This window comes from Pseudophryne corroboree, chromosome 11 (genome assembly GCF_028390025.1).
Source record: "Pseudophryne corroboree isolate aPseCor3 chromosome 11, aPseCor3.hap2, whole genome shotgun sequence".
In the NCBI taxonomy this organism is placed as follows: domain Eukaryota; kingdom Metazoa; phylum Chordata; class Amphibia; order Anura; family Myobatrachidae; genus Pseudophryne; species Pseudophryne corroboree.
The window spans coordinates 289,003,437-289,020,502 of NC_086454.1; the positions used below are offsets into that span (position 1 = coordinate 289,003,437).

Here is a 17,066-nt window from a genome sequence, read left to right on the forward strand (position 1 = left end):
AGTGATAGGGGTACCCATTTTACAGGTGATGTCTTTCAAGGAATGTGTAAATTGATGGGAATTGATAGCAAGCTGCATACTCCATACCGTCCACAGGCGAGTGCGAAAGTGGAAAGAGTGAACAGCACTATTAAAAATAAACTGAGTAAAGTGATGGCAGAGACAGGATTGACATGGCCAGAAGCTTTACCCATTGTACTGTACAGCATCAGAACCACTCCCAGGTCCCCTCTTAATCTGTCTCCCTTTGAAATCTTGTTTGGTCGACAACCGCATGTTATGATTAACCCTCAGGAAGATTTGAAGTGTAACAATGAAGTAACTGTAAAATACTTGATTAACATGAGTAAACAGTTAAGGAATCAAAATGATAATCTGAAGTTAGTGATTCCTGATTTACCAGATAGTAATTGTCATGACATTGAACCTGGAGATTATGTAATGATACGGAATTTTCTACGCTCAGGTTGCCTTATTGACAGATGGGAAGGACCATACCAGGTCTTATTGACTAGCACTACAGCATTGAAGGTTGCTGAGAGAGAGACTTGGGTTCATTCGTCCCACTGTAAGAAGGTCGTTGATCCAGAGAAGTCCTGTGATAAGGAACAGACGGTAGAGGTTGTATCACTAGAGTGTCTGTTCCAGGAGGACTAAGGCGGCACCTGAGCATCGAGAATCACAAGACCAAAAGCAGTTGTCGATCCCCTGTTCCCTTTTATTGTTTTTCTCCAATTTCCCATCCCATCTCCCTCAATTATTTTTTTCCCCCTCTCATTTTTCTTCGTCTCCTCCTATAAGATGGACTTGCCCCAAGAGACTGTGATCCGGATTTTCCTGTTGACCATGATGTTGACCAGAGCAGTCTGTTCCGGCGAGAGTACCATGGAGGTCGAGAGAGGTTCTGGAATGGGTTCTGATGATAAAGATGGAGGCGTAGTTTTCCGAGAACAACATAATCAACAAGCAAAGGCGAGTATCAGAAAACGATCCGATAGCATTGACCATAGAAGGAATTGTGAAGGATTGTTAGCTGAAGAAAACTGTATCTGTAGGCTCTGTAACAATGTCATTGAGGATGGGTGCATTAAGAAATGCCAATCCAGTTTTAATATCCATATGGACCGGCATCCATTGAGTGACTATCACTCCTTAGTGGGTAATGTGTTAAACAAAACAGATTGTTGGGTATGCTCTCAAGTACCTCAGGGTCATAGCAAATCAGGGCTAGTACCATTTCCTTCAAGGATAGAGGAGGTACTTGAGTTAAATGGTGGGAGACCGGTGGACCGGAGGTTTAATATCTCCAGCCCTCCTAGTTTGAAGCTCCACCAATACCATGTGGATAGGTCCCTATTATGTTTCAACATCTCCAATCCCCGAAAACCGGGAAATTGGGAAGTGTCATGGAGTAACCACACCATGACCTTTTCGCATAGAGCAGATAGAATGCCTACAGATACAGAGCTTGTACGCCACATAGCCAGTAGAGGAAAATCTTTCCGGTATAGGTATACCTTAGGAAATAGGATTACTAAAGTTGGAGAGGTATCACCAGGATACGTGTACTAAGCAGATGGAAGAATTAGGGTTAGGAGATTTCACATGGAAGGTGTGTAATATGGTTATGTCCTACTCCGTCCCATATGTTCTCCCCGATGATGCATATTTCATATGCGGGAGAAAGGCGTACAAGTGGCTTGCCCCAAACTCTGAAGGATTGTGTTATATTGGAAAAGTACTGCCTGAAGTAATGACTGTATCACATGACAAAATGAAAGACATACACCGTGGTGCCCAAGCTCCCTATACTCACACCCATTACGAGCACGTTGTTAAAAGGCACCTGATAGAGAAGACAGAGCATCCGGCCTCTGATCTGATAAGTGAATCCACCGGGATTCAATTCTTAATCGCGTTAGATTTCACCCGCACCGCTAGAGGAGTGCTGAATTATAAATACATATCGGCGCTCGCAAATTTGTTAGATAATATCACTGAAATGTATGATGACACGTTTAGGTATACTGGAAGAGAACTTCAGGCTTACAAAACAGAACTGGTGCAGCATAGAATGGTTCTCAATTACCTCACAGCAGTGACAGGCGGATATTGTGTCACACTGGCAACACAATACGGCGTGAAATGTTGCACATATATTACGAATAGCACCGAGGACCCGGTCGAGGTCATAGACCAGAAGATGGACGATATTCTCCAATTGAAGTGGGAATTTCGCAGGAGACACAATCTCACTCTTGCTGCTGTAGGTAATGAGCTGACTGGTTGGGTGTCATGGTTGAACCCGCGAAATTGGTTTTCTGGTTTAGGAGACTGGGCTCAAGGAGTCATAATGGATGTTGGGAAGTTTCTCCTATGTATCTTAGGTGTTGTCATATCGATTGGATTGATATTTAAATGCGGTCAGGCTTTAATGAAGTGCAAACACCGTACAAGGGTAATGAGTTTAAGGAGTGAGGAAACTGTAATTAACCTGGACTTGATTTATGACCCAAATGTAGAAACAATGATGTGATGAAAATGCGATTTCTACGGTACGTTTCTTTCACCTGTTTTTCCGTTTTCTCCAAGGTAACAAGACCCACTTGGACGAGGAATTTGATGAGCCGATATACAGACACCGGATTGACCAAAGAAGAAGTTTTGACCACTTTAGATACGGACATTTGATGAACTTTGCCATGGATCCCCAGTTTCCCTAGAATTCTTAAACTTACGCTAGCCCAACATTTTTTGTAAATCTATTGGCATTGACAAAGCTTTTTGCCCGCACCTAATGGGCAAAACAGCGCAAAGAAGACGACTTTCAACTGATACCGAACAAAACTTCAACCGACAGATGTACATTAACCTGACATAGAATACCACTGCATTTTCCATAAGTGTTCTTTATCTTCATCTCTACAACCCTCAGGTAATGACACACATAGTCGATAGGGAATACAGGCACAGATATCAGCAATCACATATCTCCCCCATTCGTGTATCATCAACTAAAATGTGCTCCCCCATTTTGTTACAACCAAAACCGAAAAGAGCTCGGTAAAGTTTGACAGCCCATCCACAGACCCGTACCACGGGATAAGAAGGAATTCAAATGTATACTTCGCAATACCTCGAAGCTTGATTTACAACACGTACGGCACGATGATACATGACCCCCCAAACATGGACTCATACACACATGCTTCTGCTATCTCACTAGGTCATACCCTCTTCCCACCTACTCCTCACTCCTCCCTTACCCAACCATGGAAATGAATTAACCCCTGACATATATTTTTCTCCTTTTGAAATGTTTTAGAAGGTTTCAGTTATTATTGACTGCCAAAGGGTGGACTGTCAAAGTCAGAAAAATATCTCTACACACACTGCCATATTTGCACCTCATACTGGTCCGTGCTGCGCATGCGTACGCTCTCCCGTACGTGCGCATACTCACAGTCGCGGGCACCCGCAGGCGCATGGTATGCGTATTTACGGTAGAGTTTATGCGATCGTAGCGTGCGACTCAATCACTACATATTTTCACTAATAATGTATTTTGTAGATCATGGTCCCTTTGATAGATTCTGAAAGTTTGGTTAATATAGAATGTTCATGAACAGAGAAATCCCTCTTTGTTTGATACGAAGGGTCAGACAGGAGTAATACAGTGGTGTTTAGTATCCATCGGAAGAATATTTAATTAGAAATATTCCGGTGTTGGTTTGAAGCAGATCAATCGCTCGTGCGAATAGTTATGGACATAAGAAGTTTATGAACATTTACTTTATTTGCACTTTGTTACCCATGCGGCGGGAAACCCAGTTTCCCTCCCACCTGAGCAGTTGGAAATAGTCACAGCCCACCTGTATGAATCAACCTATGACCTTTTGTTATAATGCGAAGCCGAATTCCTGTGTCCAATGAACAATGAGATTGTAGGGACCATTGAATTGTATTGTGTGTGGGGCATAAATAGGCAGGCCGACCATATCCAGTTCACTCTCTTCAACGGTTCTCATTGCTGATAATCGGGAGCTGGATATCGAGGCGCATGCGATCGTTTCCCCTTGTGCGTAAGTGTTTCTCCGCAACTATATTGATCTTCTTGTTATTGTGGGCCAATCTCTCTCAATTTCTCTCTCTCTCTCTCCTTCTCTTTCTCACTCATTTTCCCTTAAATTGTATTGTATTGTATTTCCTGTGTAGTTATCTGGTTAGGTAGTCTATGTTATATTGTAGTGTATGACTTGTATTGTGTTTAACTCTTTTGCAAGTATAGCATTCATAATATATATTTTAGGCGTTGGACCCTGAGCACGGTATCTGTGTGTTTCTTATAGTATTAAGTATTCTCAGAGCGTCGGTGACGCTCAAACAGCTTTTAAGGTAAAAAGGTTATACTGTGTTGCATTTACTCTCTAACATTACACTAAGGTTTTACTGCACAATACACTGTTTATGGTTTAGATACAAAGGTTTAATATAGTGAGCGTCAGCGCCGCTGGTGATCTCCTCGTGGTCCCGAGCGTTCGCTACGCTATAGCGAATCATTACTTTAGTTAACAGCCAATAACGTGCCTGCCTGTGATCTCTTGGCCGTGAGTGAACGTGACGCTTGAGCGTCTCGATCACGGCAAAGCGATTGTTACGCAACTAGCGTACCCTTACGGTACTTCATACATAAATAGCGTACAGTGTTCTTAGACCTCATAAAGGGTATTATATACGATAAATATTTAGCTTTGTCATACCTTTTATGGATAAATGGCATCATACTGGCTGCAAAATGTTACCAGTAGATCATTCTCGCTATGAGTATCATTTTCAAAATGGAAATTGGCCACTCTACTGTGCAAAATCCCTTTACACCAACTTTGCACCTGAAGCAGTGGTCGAAGTGGAAATTTTGAAGTGTGGGTAAGGAAAAGTGAAGGTAATTATGCGCGCGATGAATGTGTGCATGCTCTGGAAAAGGTGGTGTGGCCACTCAAAATGGGCGTGTCCTTAAATGTAGTGTACCACACCATATATCCCTTATACACATTATGCACCACAATAGTAGGACCCCTTATGCTATCTAGTACTGGTGCCCCTTAAACATTACACCACACAGTATTATCCAAAATTCACATTATGTAACACGGTATGAGACGAAATTCACATTACGCCACACAGTATGATCCCAAATTCACATTACGCCACACAGTATGAGCCGAAATTCACATTACGCCACACAGTATGAGCCAAAATTCACATTATACCACACAGTATGAGCCGAAATTCACATTATGCCACACAGTATGAGCCGAAATTCACATTATGCCACACAGTATGAGCCGTATTCACATTATTCCGCACAGTATGAGCCGAAATTTACATTATGCCACACAGTATGAGCCATATTCACATTATTCCGCACAGTATGAGCCGAAATTTACATTATGCCACACAGTATGAGACGAAATTTACATTATGCCACACATTATGAGCCGTATTCACATTATGCCACACAGTATGAGCCGTATTCACATTATGCCACACAGTAAGAGCCCACATTCAGGGACAGGGAGAGTGACAGCAGGGACAGTGGCAGAGAGAGTGACAGAAGGGTGAAAGAGTGACAGCAGGGACAGAGAAAGTGACAGCAGGGACATGGGGACAGGGAGAGTGACAGCAGGGACAGAGAGAGTGACAGGGAGAGTGACAGAAGGAAGAAAGAGTGACAGCAGGGACACAGAAAGTGACAGCAGAGACAGAGAGAGTGACAGCAGGGACAGAGAGAGTGACAGCGGTGACAGAGGGACAAAAAGAGTTACCTAATGAGCAGTGGAGGAGGCTGTGGTCGGCGGCGCTCAGAGGCTGTAGTCTGCGGCACTGAGGAGAAGGCCCTGGGCACCGAGCGGCGGTGCAGAGGAGGACGTGGGCAGCTGGGCGGCAGTGAAGAGGAGCAGGCCTGGGGCAGCGGCAGTGGTGAAGAGGATCAGGCCTGGGGTAGTGGCGGGGGTGAAGATGAGCAAGCCTGGGGCAGCTGCAGCGGTAGTGTGGACCTTCGGTCCCTATGACTGCGGCGATACCATTTGAAATCTGACGCGGATCAGCAGCCAATCAGGAGGGCCACGTGGCTGCTCCTGATTGGCTGCCGGTTCCAGCACTTAAACAGCGTGGAATTTGAAAGGTGGCGGCAGCGAAGGTCAGTGCTCAAAGTGTGCAATACCGGTGTATATCGGCCCACTTCGAGCACTGACCTGAAGCACATGCTTTCCACAGGCAGATGGCAGGAGTTGTGCAGAGAGATGGCAATCCTAGCAAAGCATTGAGTAGGTATACCAATGTCTTAGTGGTATAGTACAGTAATTAGTTTTTCTATAATGAAACAAAACTATTATGTTTATATAAATGGTTGGGTAGCTCTCTTTAAGCTTGCCATGCAGAAGGTCACCCAGCACTGGCGTATCTATAATAGGTGTGAGGTGCACACCACACACCCTGCACCCATATAATTATACTTACCCCTCTGCAGTTCTGCTGCGCTGCAGACAGAAATCACTGGAAAAAAATGTTGCGGCAGCCATTTTCCTGGTGATTTGCTCATGCACAGTAGAGATATTCCCTGAGCCATGCACTGTAGACTCTGGGAGAAAGGCATCTGCCAGAGTCTACAGCACTGCTGTCGTAGGGAAGGGGGCCTACACATAGCCTGAACACGGGCCCTCTCCTCTCTTAAACCGCCCCTAGTGTCCAGCCATTTTACACTAAATGAAATATCTTATGTTTTGCACCAGCTCAGAACTTGTTGCCTAAGTGTTTTGTCCTATGCATTTAATGCGACCCATTTTGCCCCTTTATGTTACATTTCAATGGAGAAGTGCATTTTAGACTTACTTCAAGAAATGTATTAAAAATAATAAAGATAATCAAAAAAGTCCTCACCCGTATGATTAATTTAAACCATACATGTGACGAGTATTTTAGCTGAAATATTTTTTTTTAACCCTTTCACTGCATCCTACGAATGCACTGGTCAGCTCTCCAGGCTGCAGGGTACCACTGAAGGCACCCTACAAGCAAAATGCTGGTGCTACTGGAACAGCAATGGTGCCAACCCTTTGGCCTGGCACAATAAGTGGTGGCATTACTTGTACACCCGTAGTTACGGCCCAGGCTATGGCTTAATTTCCCTCTGTGTAGGAAAAGTAAATAGTGGGATTGATGGATTGGTGGATCTGAACCTTTCCTCTGGTCCCATGGGATCTTAATCTGGCTCTGACTTGCTGAATATGTGTAGTAGTCGTCAGTTAAAGATGTCTCACACATAGTCATAAATCCAAGTACATTTATGAATATTGCCAGTTAAATTATGTTTTTCCTTTTATTTTTCATCATGCATCAATTTATGTGTATTGATGTGTGACAGGGTTTGCGTGGGGTTTTTATAGGCAATCACATGGTTTAAGATATTATATAGCAGGGTAAGAAATTCTCATTTATCCCAACATTGGCCTCCTGAAAATCGTGCATTCAGGGAAGCGCTTTAGAACCCCCACCCACTAAAAACACCTTTTAAAAAATATGCATTTGAGATACATATGTGCGCATAGCTCTGTAAAGGTGCCCACACATGAAGCGATGAGGAATACATCGCGAGCTACGGGACCCTGCCGATGCCAGCAACGACGAGCGGGGCCATGCTGCATTCAGCAGCATAGCATCGTTTGCAACCTCCACAGATCCTTCTGCATGTTCAAGTGATCCGAGGATCACACACACAGATCTGAGGATGCCCACACACAGACCGTATTTAAATGATGTGTCGTTCCGATTGGTCGGAAATGCCCACATCGTTAAAGGTGTGTGGGCACCTTCACTATTGTGAGCAGGGACTTACTTCACACATATTTACAACAAAAGTGAAGATAATTGGCATGGCGGGACAGTCCTTACAAACTGGGACTCTCTTGCCTAACTTTAGAATGTGCAGTCCTGTAAAAATGACTGGAAGGAAGAAATGTAAAACCCATATTTGGAATGTACCTGTGGGGGCACACTGCTGTTATGTAGGTCCATTTGCACGAAACGTTTGCATTTATCCTCCATATTTGTTTATATTCTCTAAGTTATAGGTATGCTTCATTTTATTGCCAAACCACACACACTGTAATGAAAGATCTGAAAAATAAGATTTTACTTACCGATAAATCTATTTCTCGTAGTCCGTAGTGGATGCTGGGACTCCGTGAGGACCATGGGGAATAGCGGCTCCGCAGGAGACAGGGCACAAAATTTAAAAGTTTGACCACTAGGTGGTGCGCACTGGCTCCTCCCCCTATGACCCTCCTCCAAGCCTCAGTTAGGATACTGTGCCCGGACGAGCGTACACAATAAGGAAGGATTTTGAATCCCGGGTAAGACTCATACCAGCCACACCAATCACACCGTACAACTTGTGATCTGAACCCAGTTAACAGTATGACAAACGTAGGAGCCTCTGAACAGACGGCTCACAACAATAACAACCCGATTTTTTTGTAACAATAACTATGTACAAATATTGCAGACAATCCGCACTTGGGATGGGCGCCCAGCATCCACTACGGACTACGAGAAATAGATTTATCGGTAAGTAAAATCTTATTTTCTCTGACGTCCTAGTGGATGCTGGGACTCCGTCAGGACCATGGGGATTATACCAAAGCTCCCAAACGGGCGGGAGAGTGCGGATGACTCTGCAGCACCGAATGAGAGAACTCCAGGTCCTCCTTAGCCAGGGTATCAAATTTGTAGAATTTTACAAACGTGTTCCCCCCTGACCACGTAGCTGCTCGGCAGAGTTGTAATGCCGAGACCCCTCGGGCAGCCGCCCAAGATGAGCCCACCTTCCTTGTGGAATGGGCCTTGACAGATTTAGGCTGTGGCAGGCCTGCCACAGAATGTGCAAGTTGAATTGTGCTACAAATCCAACGAGCAATCGTCTGCTTAGAAGCAGGAGCACCCAGCTTGTTGGGTGCATACAGTATAAACAGCGAGTCAGATTTTCTGACTCCAGCCGTCCTTGAAATATATATTTTCAATGCTCTGACAACGTCCAGCAACTTGGAATCCTCCAAATCGCTAGTAGCCGCAGGCACCACAATAGGCTGGTTCAGGTGAAACGCTGAAACCACCTTAGGCAGAAAGTGAGGACGCGTCCGCAGTTCTGCCCTGTCCGAATGGAAAATCAGATATGGGCTTTTATACGATAAAGCCGCCAATTCTGACACTCTCCTGGCTGAAGCCAGGGCCAGTAGCATGGTTACTTTCCATGTAAGATATTTCAAATCCACCGATTTGAGTGGCTCAAACCAATGGGATTTGAGAAAATCCAAAACTACATTAAGATCCCACGGTGCCACTGGGGGCACAACCGGGGGCTGTATATGTAGTACTCCTTTTACAAAAGTCTGGACTTCAGGAACTGAAGCCAATTCTTTCTGGAAGAAAATCGACAGGGCCGAAATTTGAACCTTAATGGACCCTAATTTGAGGCCCATAGACAATCCTGTTTGCAGGAAATGTAGGAATCGACCAAGTTGAAATTCCTCCGTCGGGGCCTTCCTGGCCTCACACCACGCAACATATTTTCTCCAAATGCGGTGATAATGTTGTGCAGTCACCTCCTTCCTGGCTTTTACCAGGGTAGGGATGACCTCTTCCGGAATGCCTTTTTCCCTTAGGATTCGGCGTTCAACCACCATGCCGTCAAACGCAGCCGCGGTAAGTCTTGGAATAGACACGGTCCCTGCTGAAGCAGGTCCCGTCTTAGAGGTAGAGGCCACGGATCTTCCGTGAGCATCTCCTGAAGTTCCGGGTACCAAGTTCTTCTTGGCCAATCCGGAGCCACGAGTATCGTTCTTACTCCCCTTTGCCGTATAATTCTCAGTACTTTTGGTATGAGAGGCAGAGGAGGAAACACATACACTGACTGGTACACCCATGGTGTTACCAGAGCGTCTACAGCTATTGCCTGAGGGTCTCTTGACCTGGCGCAATACCTGTCCAGTTTTTTGTGGAGGCGGGACGCCATCATGTCCACCATTGGTCTTTCCTAATGGACCACAATCATGTGGAAGACTTCTGGATGAAGTCCCCACTCTCCCGGGTGCAGATCGTGTCTGCTGAGGAAGTCTGCTTCCCAGTTGTCCACTCCCGGGATGAACACAGCTGACAGTGCTAACACATGATTTTCTGCCCAGCGGAGAATCCTTGCAGCTTCTGCCATTGCCCTCCTGCTTCTTGTGCCGCCCTGTCTGTTTACGTGAGCGACTGCCGTGATGTTGTCCGACTGAATCAACTCCGGCTGACCCTGAAGCAGAGGTTTTGCCAGGCTTAGAGCATTGTAGATTGCTCTTAGCTCCAGTATATTTATGTGAAGAGACGTCTCCAGGCTTGACCACACGCCCTGGAAGTTTCTTCCCTGTGTGACCGCTCCCCAGCCTCTCAGGCTGGCATCCGTGGTCACTAGGACCCAGTTCTGTATGCCGAATCTGCGGCCCTCTAACAGATGAGCACTCTGCAACCACCATAGCAGAGACACTCTTGTCCTTGTGGACAATTTTATCCGCTGATGCATCTGCAGATGCGATCCGGACCATTTGTCCAGCAGATCCCACTGAAAAGTTCGTGCATGGAATCTGCCGAATGGAATCGCTTCGTAAGAAGCTACCATTTTTCCCAGGACTCTTGTGCATTGATGCACAGATACTTTTCCTGGTTTTAGGAGGTTCCTGACTAGATCGGATAACTCCCTGGCTTTCTCCTCCGGAAGAAATACCTTTTTCTGAACAGTGTCCAGAATCATCCCTAGGAATAACAGACGTGTCGTCGGGATCAGTTGGGATTTTGGAAAATTCAGAATCCACCCGTGTTGTTGGAGCACTACTTGGGTTAGTGCTACTCCGACCTCCAGCTGTTCTCTGGATCTTGCCCTTATCAGGAGATCGTCCAAGTAAGGGATAATTAAGACGCCTTCTCTTCGAAGAAGGATCATCATTTCGGCCATTACCTTGGTAAAGACCCGGGGTGCCGTGGACAATCCAAACGGCAGCGTCTGAAACTGATAATGACAGTTTTGGACCACGAACCTGAGGTACCCTTGGGTCGGTCTTACCGAGCCGTCCGGCTTCGGTACCACAAATAGCGTGGAGTAATACCCCTGTCCCTGTTGTAGGAGGGGTACCTTGACTATCACCTGCTGAGAATACAGCTTGTGAATGGCCTCCAATACCGTCGCCCTGTCGGAGGGAGACGTTGGCAAAGCAGACTTTAGGAAACGGCGAGGAGGGGACTTCTCGAATTCCAACCTGTAACCCTGAGATACTACTTGCGGGATCCAGGGGTCCACCTGCGAGTGAGCCCACTGTGCGCTGAAATGTTTGAGGCGACCCCCCACCGCCCCTGAGTCTGCTTGTAAGGTCCCAGCGTCATGCTGACGCCTTTGTAGAAGCCGGGGAGGGCTTCTGCTCCTGGGAAGGAGCTGCTTGTTGCAGTCTCTTACCCTTTCCTTTGCCTCGGGGCAAATAGGAATGTCCTTTTGCTCGTTTGTTCTTATAGGAACGAAAGGACTGCGGCTGAAAAGCCTGCGGCTTTTTCTGCTGGGAGGTGACCTGGGGTAAAAAGGTGGATTTTCCGGCCGTTGCCGTGGCCACCAGATCCGATAGACCGACCCCAAATAATTCCTCCCCCTTATACGGCAATACTTCCATATGTCGTTTGGAATCCGCATCACCTGACCACTGGCGCGTCCATAAACTTCTTCTGGCAGATATGGACATCGCACTTACTCTTGATGCCAGAGTGCAAATATCTCTCTGTGCATCTCGCATATAAAGAAATGCATCCTTTAACTGCTCTATAGTCAGTAAAATACTGTCCCTATCCAGGGTATCAATATTTTCAGACAGTGACTCCGACCAAGCCACGCCAGCACTGCACATCCAGGCTGAGGCGATTGCTGGTCTCAGTATAACACCCGTATGTGTGTATATACTTTTTAATGTATTCTCCAGCCTCCTATCAGCTGGATCCTTGAGGGCGGCCGTATCAGGAGACGGTAACGCCACTTGCTTTGATAAGCGTGTGAGCGCCTTATCCACCCTAGGAGGTGTTTCCCAGCGCGCCCTAACCTCTGGCGGGAAAGGGTATAATGCCAATAACTTCTTTGAAATTAGCAGTTTTCTATCTGGGGTAACCCACGCTTCATCACACACTTCATTCAGTTCCTCTGATTCAGGAAAAACTATCGGTAGTTTTTTCACACCCCACATAATACCCCTTTTTGTGGTACTTGCAGTATCAGAGATATGCAAAGCCTCCTTCATTGCCGTGATCATATAACGTGTGGCCCTACTGGAAAATACGTTTGTTTCTTCACCGTCGACACTGGATTCAGTGTCAGTGTCTGGGTCTGTGTCGACCGACTGAGGTAAAGGGCGTTTTACAGCCCCTGACGGTGTCTGAGACGCCTGGACAGGTACTAACTGGTTTGCCGGCTGTCTCATGTCGTCAACCGACTTTTGTAGCGTGCTGACACTATCCCGTAATTCCATAAACAAAGCCATCCATTCTGGTGTCGACTCCCTAGGGGGTGACATCACCATTACAGGCAATTGCTCCGCCTCCACGCCAACATCGTCCTCATACATGTCGACACACACGTACCGACACACAGCAGACACACAGGGAATGCTCTGATAGAAGACAGGACCCCACTAGCCCTTTGGGGAGACAGAGGGAGAGTTTGCCAGCACACACCCAAGCGCTATAAATATATATATAGGGACAACCTTAATAAGTGTGTTCCCTTTATAGCAGCTCAAATATTATAAATATCGCCAATAAGTGCCCCCCCTCTCTGTTTTTACCCTGTTTCTGTAGTGCAGTGCAGGGGAGAGTCCTGGGAGCCTTCCTCGCAGCGGAGCTGGGCAGGAAAATGGCGCTGTGTGCTGAGGAGAATAGGCCCCGCCCCCTTTTCGGCGGGCTTCTTCTCCCGGTTTTTTTGGAACCTGGCAGGGGTTAAATACATCCATATAGCCCCAGGGGCTATATGTGATATATTTTAGCCAGAATAGGTATATTACATTGCTGCCCAGGGCGCCCCCCCCAGCGCCCTGCACCCTCAGTGACCGCTGGTGTGAAGTGTGCGGAGAGCAATGGCGCACAGCTGCAGTGCTGTGCGCTACCTCATGAAGACTGAGACGTCTTCTGCCGCCGGTTTCTGGACCTCTTCTCTATTCGGCATCTGCAAGGGGGTCGGCGGCGCGGCTCCGGTGACCCATCCAGGCTGTACCTGTGATCGTCCCTCTGGAGCTAGTGTCCAGTAGCCTAAGAAGCCAATCCATCCTGCACGCAGGTGAGTTCGCTTCTTCTCCCCTTAGTCCCGCGTTGCAGTGAGCCTGTTGCCAGCAGGACTCACTGAAAATAAAAAACCTAACAAACTTTTTCTAAGCAGCTCTTTAGGAGAGCCACCTAGATTGCACCCTGCTCGGACGGGCACAAAAACCTAACTGAGGCTTGGAGGAGGGTCATAGGGGGAGGAGCCAGTACGCACCACCTAGTGGTCAAACTTTTAAATTTTGTGCCCTGTCTCCTGCTGAGCCGCTATTCCCCATGGTCCTGACGGAGTCCCAGCATCCACTAGGACGTCAGAGAAAATACAAGATAGAATAAAATCTTTTAAGACAAATAAAGATCGGAAATTATTCATGCAAAAATAATTGCAGTATATAACACGCCTACTTTACGCTGAGACCCTTCTCCAGGTTTTACATGCATGACATAGAAATACTGGAGATAAAACAAATCTGGTAATTAATTGAAAAAGACATAAAACTAATTATAACATTTTTATTATTATCATCATTTTTATTAGGTTTAGTCCGTGAAGACATTGACAAGTATGGATTACTAAGTCCCACATTGTTCATTTTTGGTGAGAATGACCCATTAATACCACTTGAACAGGTAAGTGCATTTTATTCAGAGCTGAGCTAATAGACACATTTGCCAGTCCTCTGACTTATATTTCAAAGAAAACACACAGTGACATGACTCTACACAGATACACAACAGGGCCAGTATTCTAAATACAGAAACCTATAGAAACCACCTTTCTGGAATGGGAAAGCAGTAAGAACCTTAATGGATCCAATATGAGTGCTAAAGTGACAGAGGTTGGTGGTGGAATATAAGTTGTGTGTGTGTGTGTGTGTGTGTGTATATATATATATATATATATATATATATATATATATTGCGTATATATGTGTATGTATATTTATGTACTATAAACATTGTGAGGATACAGGGTTTACATGTACACTCTAGTTGCCATGACGATAACACATGTTTATTTCTGGCACAGTACCTCGGCACCTTTTTTAGATTCCAGCATCACAAAAGGTAAGCACAATAGCATTGATACATACAGTACCATATATATATATATATATATATATATATATATGTACGTACGTACATACAGCTTGGTGCATGGACCGGCACTCCCTCTCCGATTTGCTCAAGTGCTCCAGTGCACTCTGGTACTTGTAGTACAGCAGTGAGTAAGGAGACAGCGGCACTCGGAGACTTTAAAAATATAACTCTGTATTTAGTACATCACAATAAACTCCAGTGTTGGAGTTTATTGTGATGTACTGAATACACAGTTATATTTTAAAAGTCTCTGAGTGCCGCTGTCTCCTTACTCACTGCTATGTATGTGTGTATATATATCTATCTATCTATCGGATGCTGCGGTCCGGCACTCCATATAAGCCTTCACAGATAGCTTTTACTGGTGCCCTCACGGTGTTAATTGAATATCAATACGAGGGTGCGGCACTCATGCTAGTCTCATAAAGAAACGGACATCCGTTTCTTTATGAGACTAGCATGAGTGCCGCACCCTCGTATTGATATACATATATATATATATATATATATATATACAGACACACACAGTATATACAGATGGGTCCACATACATCTTTGCTATATTCCGCCATGTATGGCACGGTTTGTATGCCATAGACTCAGAGATTTAGCCATGCCTTCATTTGCTCCTTTAATATGTTACTTTATACATATTCTATTATGGCAAACAAAAATTTTAAAATTCATCCATTCGCTACTCGTGAAAAACGGCTTAGCCGTGTTTTGCATACTGTGCCAAATTGAGCAAAATAGCAAAGATGTAAGTGGACACTATATATATATATATATATATATGAGAGAGAGAGAGAGCGATATTGCATACAATATCAACATCCACCTGAATGGCATTCCAGTTAGTCTGTTGATAATATTGTACATCTTTATGGTAACTTGACTAATCCTCTCTTCTAGGTTGCATTACTGGATAAAAAACTTAAAGAGCACTCAAAGGCTGAATTTAAAGTTAAAATATTTCCAAAGCAAAACCATGGTTTTGCCCACAGGAAGAATGAGGACATTAACCCTGAGGATAAACCATACATTCTAGAGGCACGGAAAGACATGTTGGAGTGGCTCAAGAAATATGTTAATTAATGCAATGCATTTTTTTTGCCATATTGATTTATTAATGCAAACATGAACAAGAAGTGTGGGAGGTGTGTTTTTTTCCCTAGTTTAAATCAAGCCATTCATTTTTACATATGTAATTCTTATAAAATAAAGCTTTACAAAACAGTTGTCAATATTATCTATCTCAGAAAGTACACAGGGACCTGAGATGGTGGATTCCAGTGGGGACGAATTAATACTCTGTGAGGAGGAGGATGTACACAGTGAAAGGGGTGAGGAAACGGGGGATGAGGATGAGGTGGACATCTTGCCTCTGTAGAGCCAGTTTATGCAAGGAGAGATTAATTGCTTCTTTTTTGGTGGGGGCCCAAACCAACCAGTCATTTCAGTCACAGTCGTGTGGCAGACCCTGCCGCTGAAATGATTGGTTTGTTAAAGTGTGCATGTCCTGTTTATACAACATAAGGGTGGGTAGGAAGGCCCAAGGACAATTCCATCTTGGAAGGCCGATGCCCAATGTCATAGTAGAGAGCATGTAAAATCCAAAATCTTGGTGATTCTGTTTAAATGCATAGATAATGCCTGCATTTCTACGCCTTTCTTAATATTTTGTAAGTGTTCTGTCACTCTCACTTTTAAGGATCTACTTGTTCGCTCAATATAAAATATATTACAGGAGCATTCAATACTTTTATTTCTATCTCTTTTCCATTAATTTCCACATCAGTTTTTTTTTATTACCAAATTTATTTTTAATGCTTTTACATCCCATATATGAACCACATTTGTAGAAACCCACAGATGTGGTAATCCCCTGTTTGGGTGATGGAGGACAGAAATTCCTCACAAACTTTGATTTCAGGTTTGGTGCTTTCCAGAAAATACATACTGGAATTGTAAGTAAATCTTTCCCTACTATGGGATCTTTTTGAAGTACATCCCACTGTTTCCTCAAAATATTCTGTACCTGTTGATGGTGTGAAGTATATGTTGTAGTGAAATCTCATTTATATTTCTCTTCATTATATTTGGGTATTCTTTCCTTCCCAGTAATCAGCTCTCTCCTATCAGTCCTAGAAACTGCCTCTAGGGATGCTGTTACTGTAGCTTCTGTATACCCACAGGATGTAAAACAGTCTTTCATTTCTAAGGACTGTATGTGGAAAACTTCTTGATCAGTACAATTTATTTTTAAATGTTTAAACTGGCCTACATAGATTGAATCTAGACAATTTTTAGGGCGACAGCTCTCCTTACTAATGTAGGCTCTTGAATCTGTAGTTTTTATAAAATTATGTGTTTTAATATGACCTTCCGCTATATAAATTGTTTAAACGAGAAAGTCTACAGTGCATGAATTAATATTATACGTTAATACTATATTCCGATCATTAGTGTTTAAAAATATACAAAATTGATTGAGTTTCATGGTTACCTTTCCAAATAAAAATCACATAATCTCTATATCTTCACCAGGACACTAGGTCCGTCCCATGGGGATTATTGTTTCAAATGAACTG

At 44.5% G+C, this 17,066-nt stretch overlaps 1 protein-coding gene across 1 annotated transcript in view; it reads left to right on the forward strand.

The window, feature by feature from the left end:
• LOC134969465 (carboxymethylenebutenolidase homolog) overlaps positions 1–15,711 on the forward strand; it is a 93,929-nt gene extending 78,218 nt beyond the window's left edge. The window contains exons 5-6 of the mRNA XM_063945431.1: positions 13,913–14,004; positions 15,388–15,711. Of these exons, the coding sequence (XP_063801501.1) occupies positions 13,913–14,004; positions 15,388–15,570 (275 nt within the window). The 3' untranslated portion in view covers positions 15,571–15,711. The remainder of the gene's footprint in view (positions 1–13,912; positions 14,005–15,387) is intronic.
• The last annotated feature ends 1,355 nt before the right edge of the window (positions 15,712–17,066 follow it).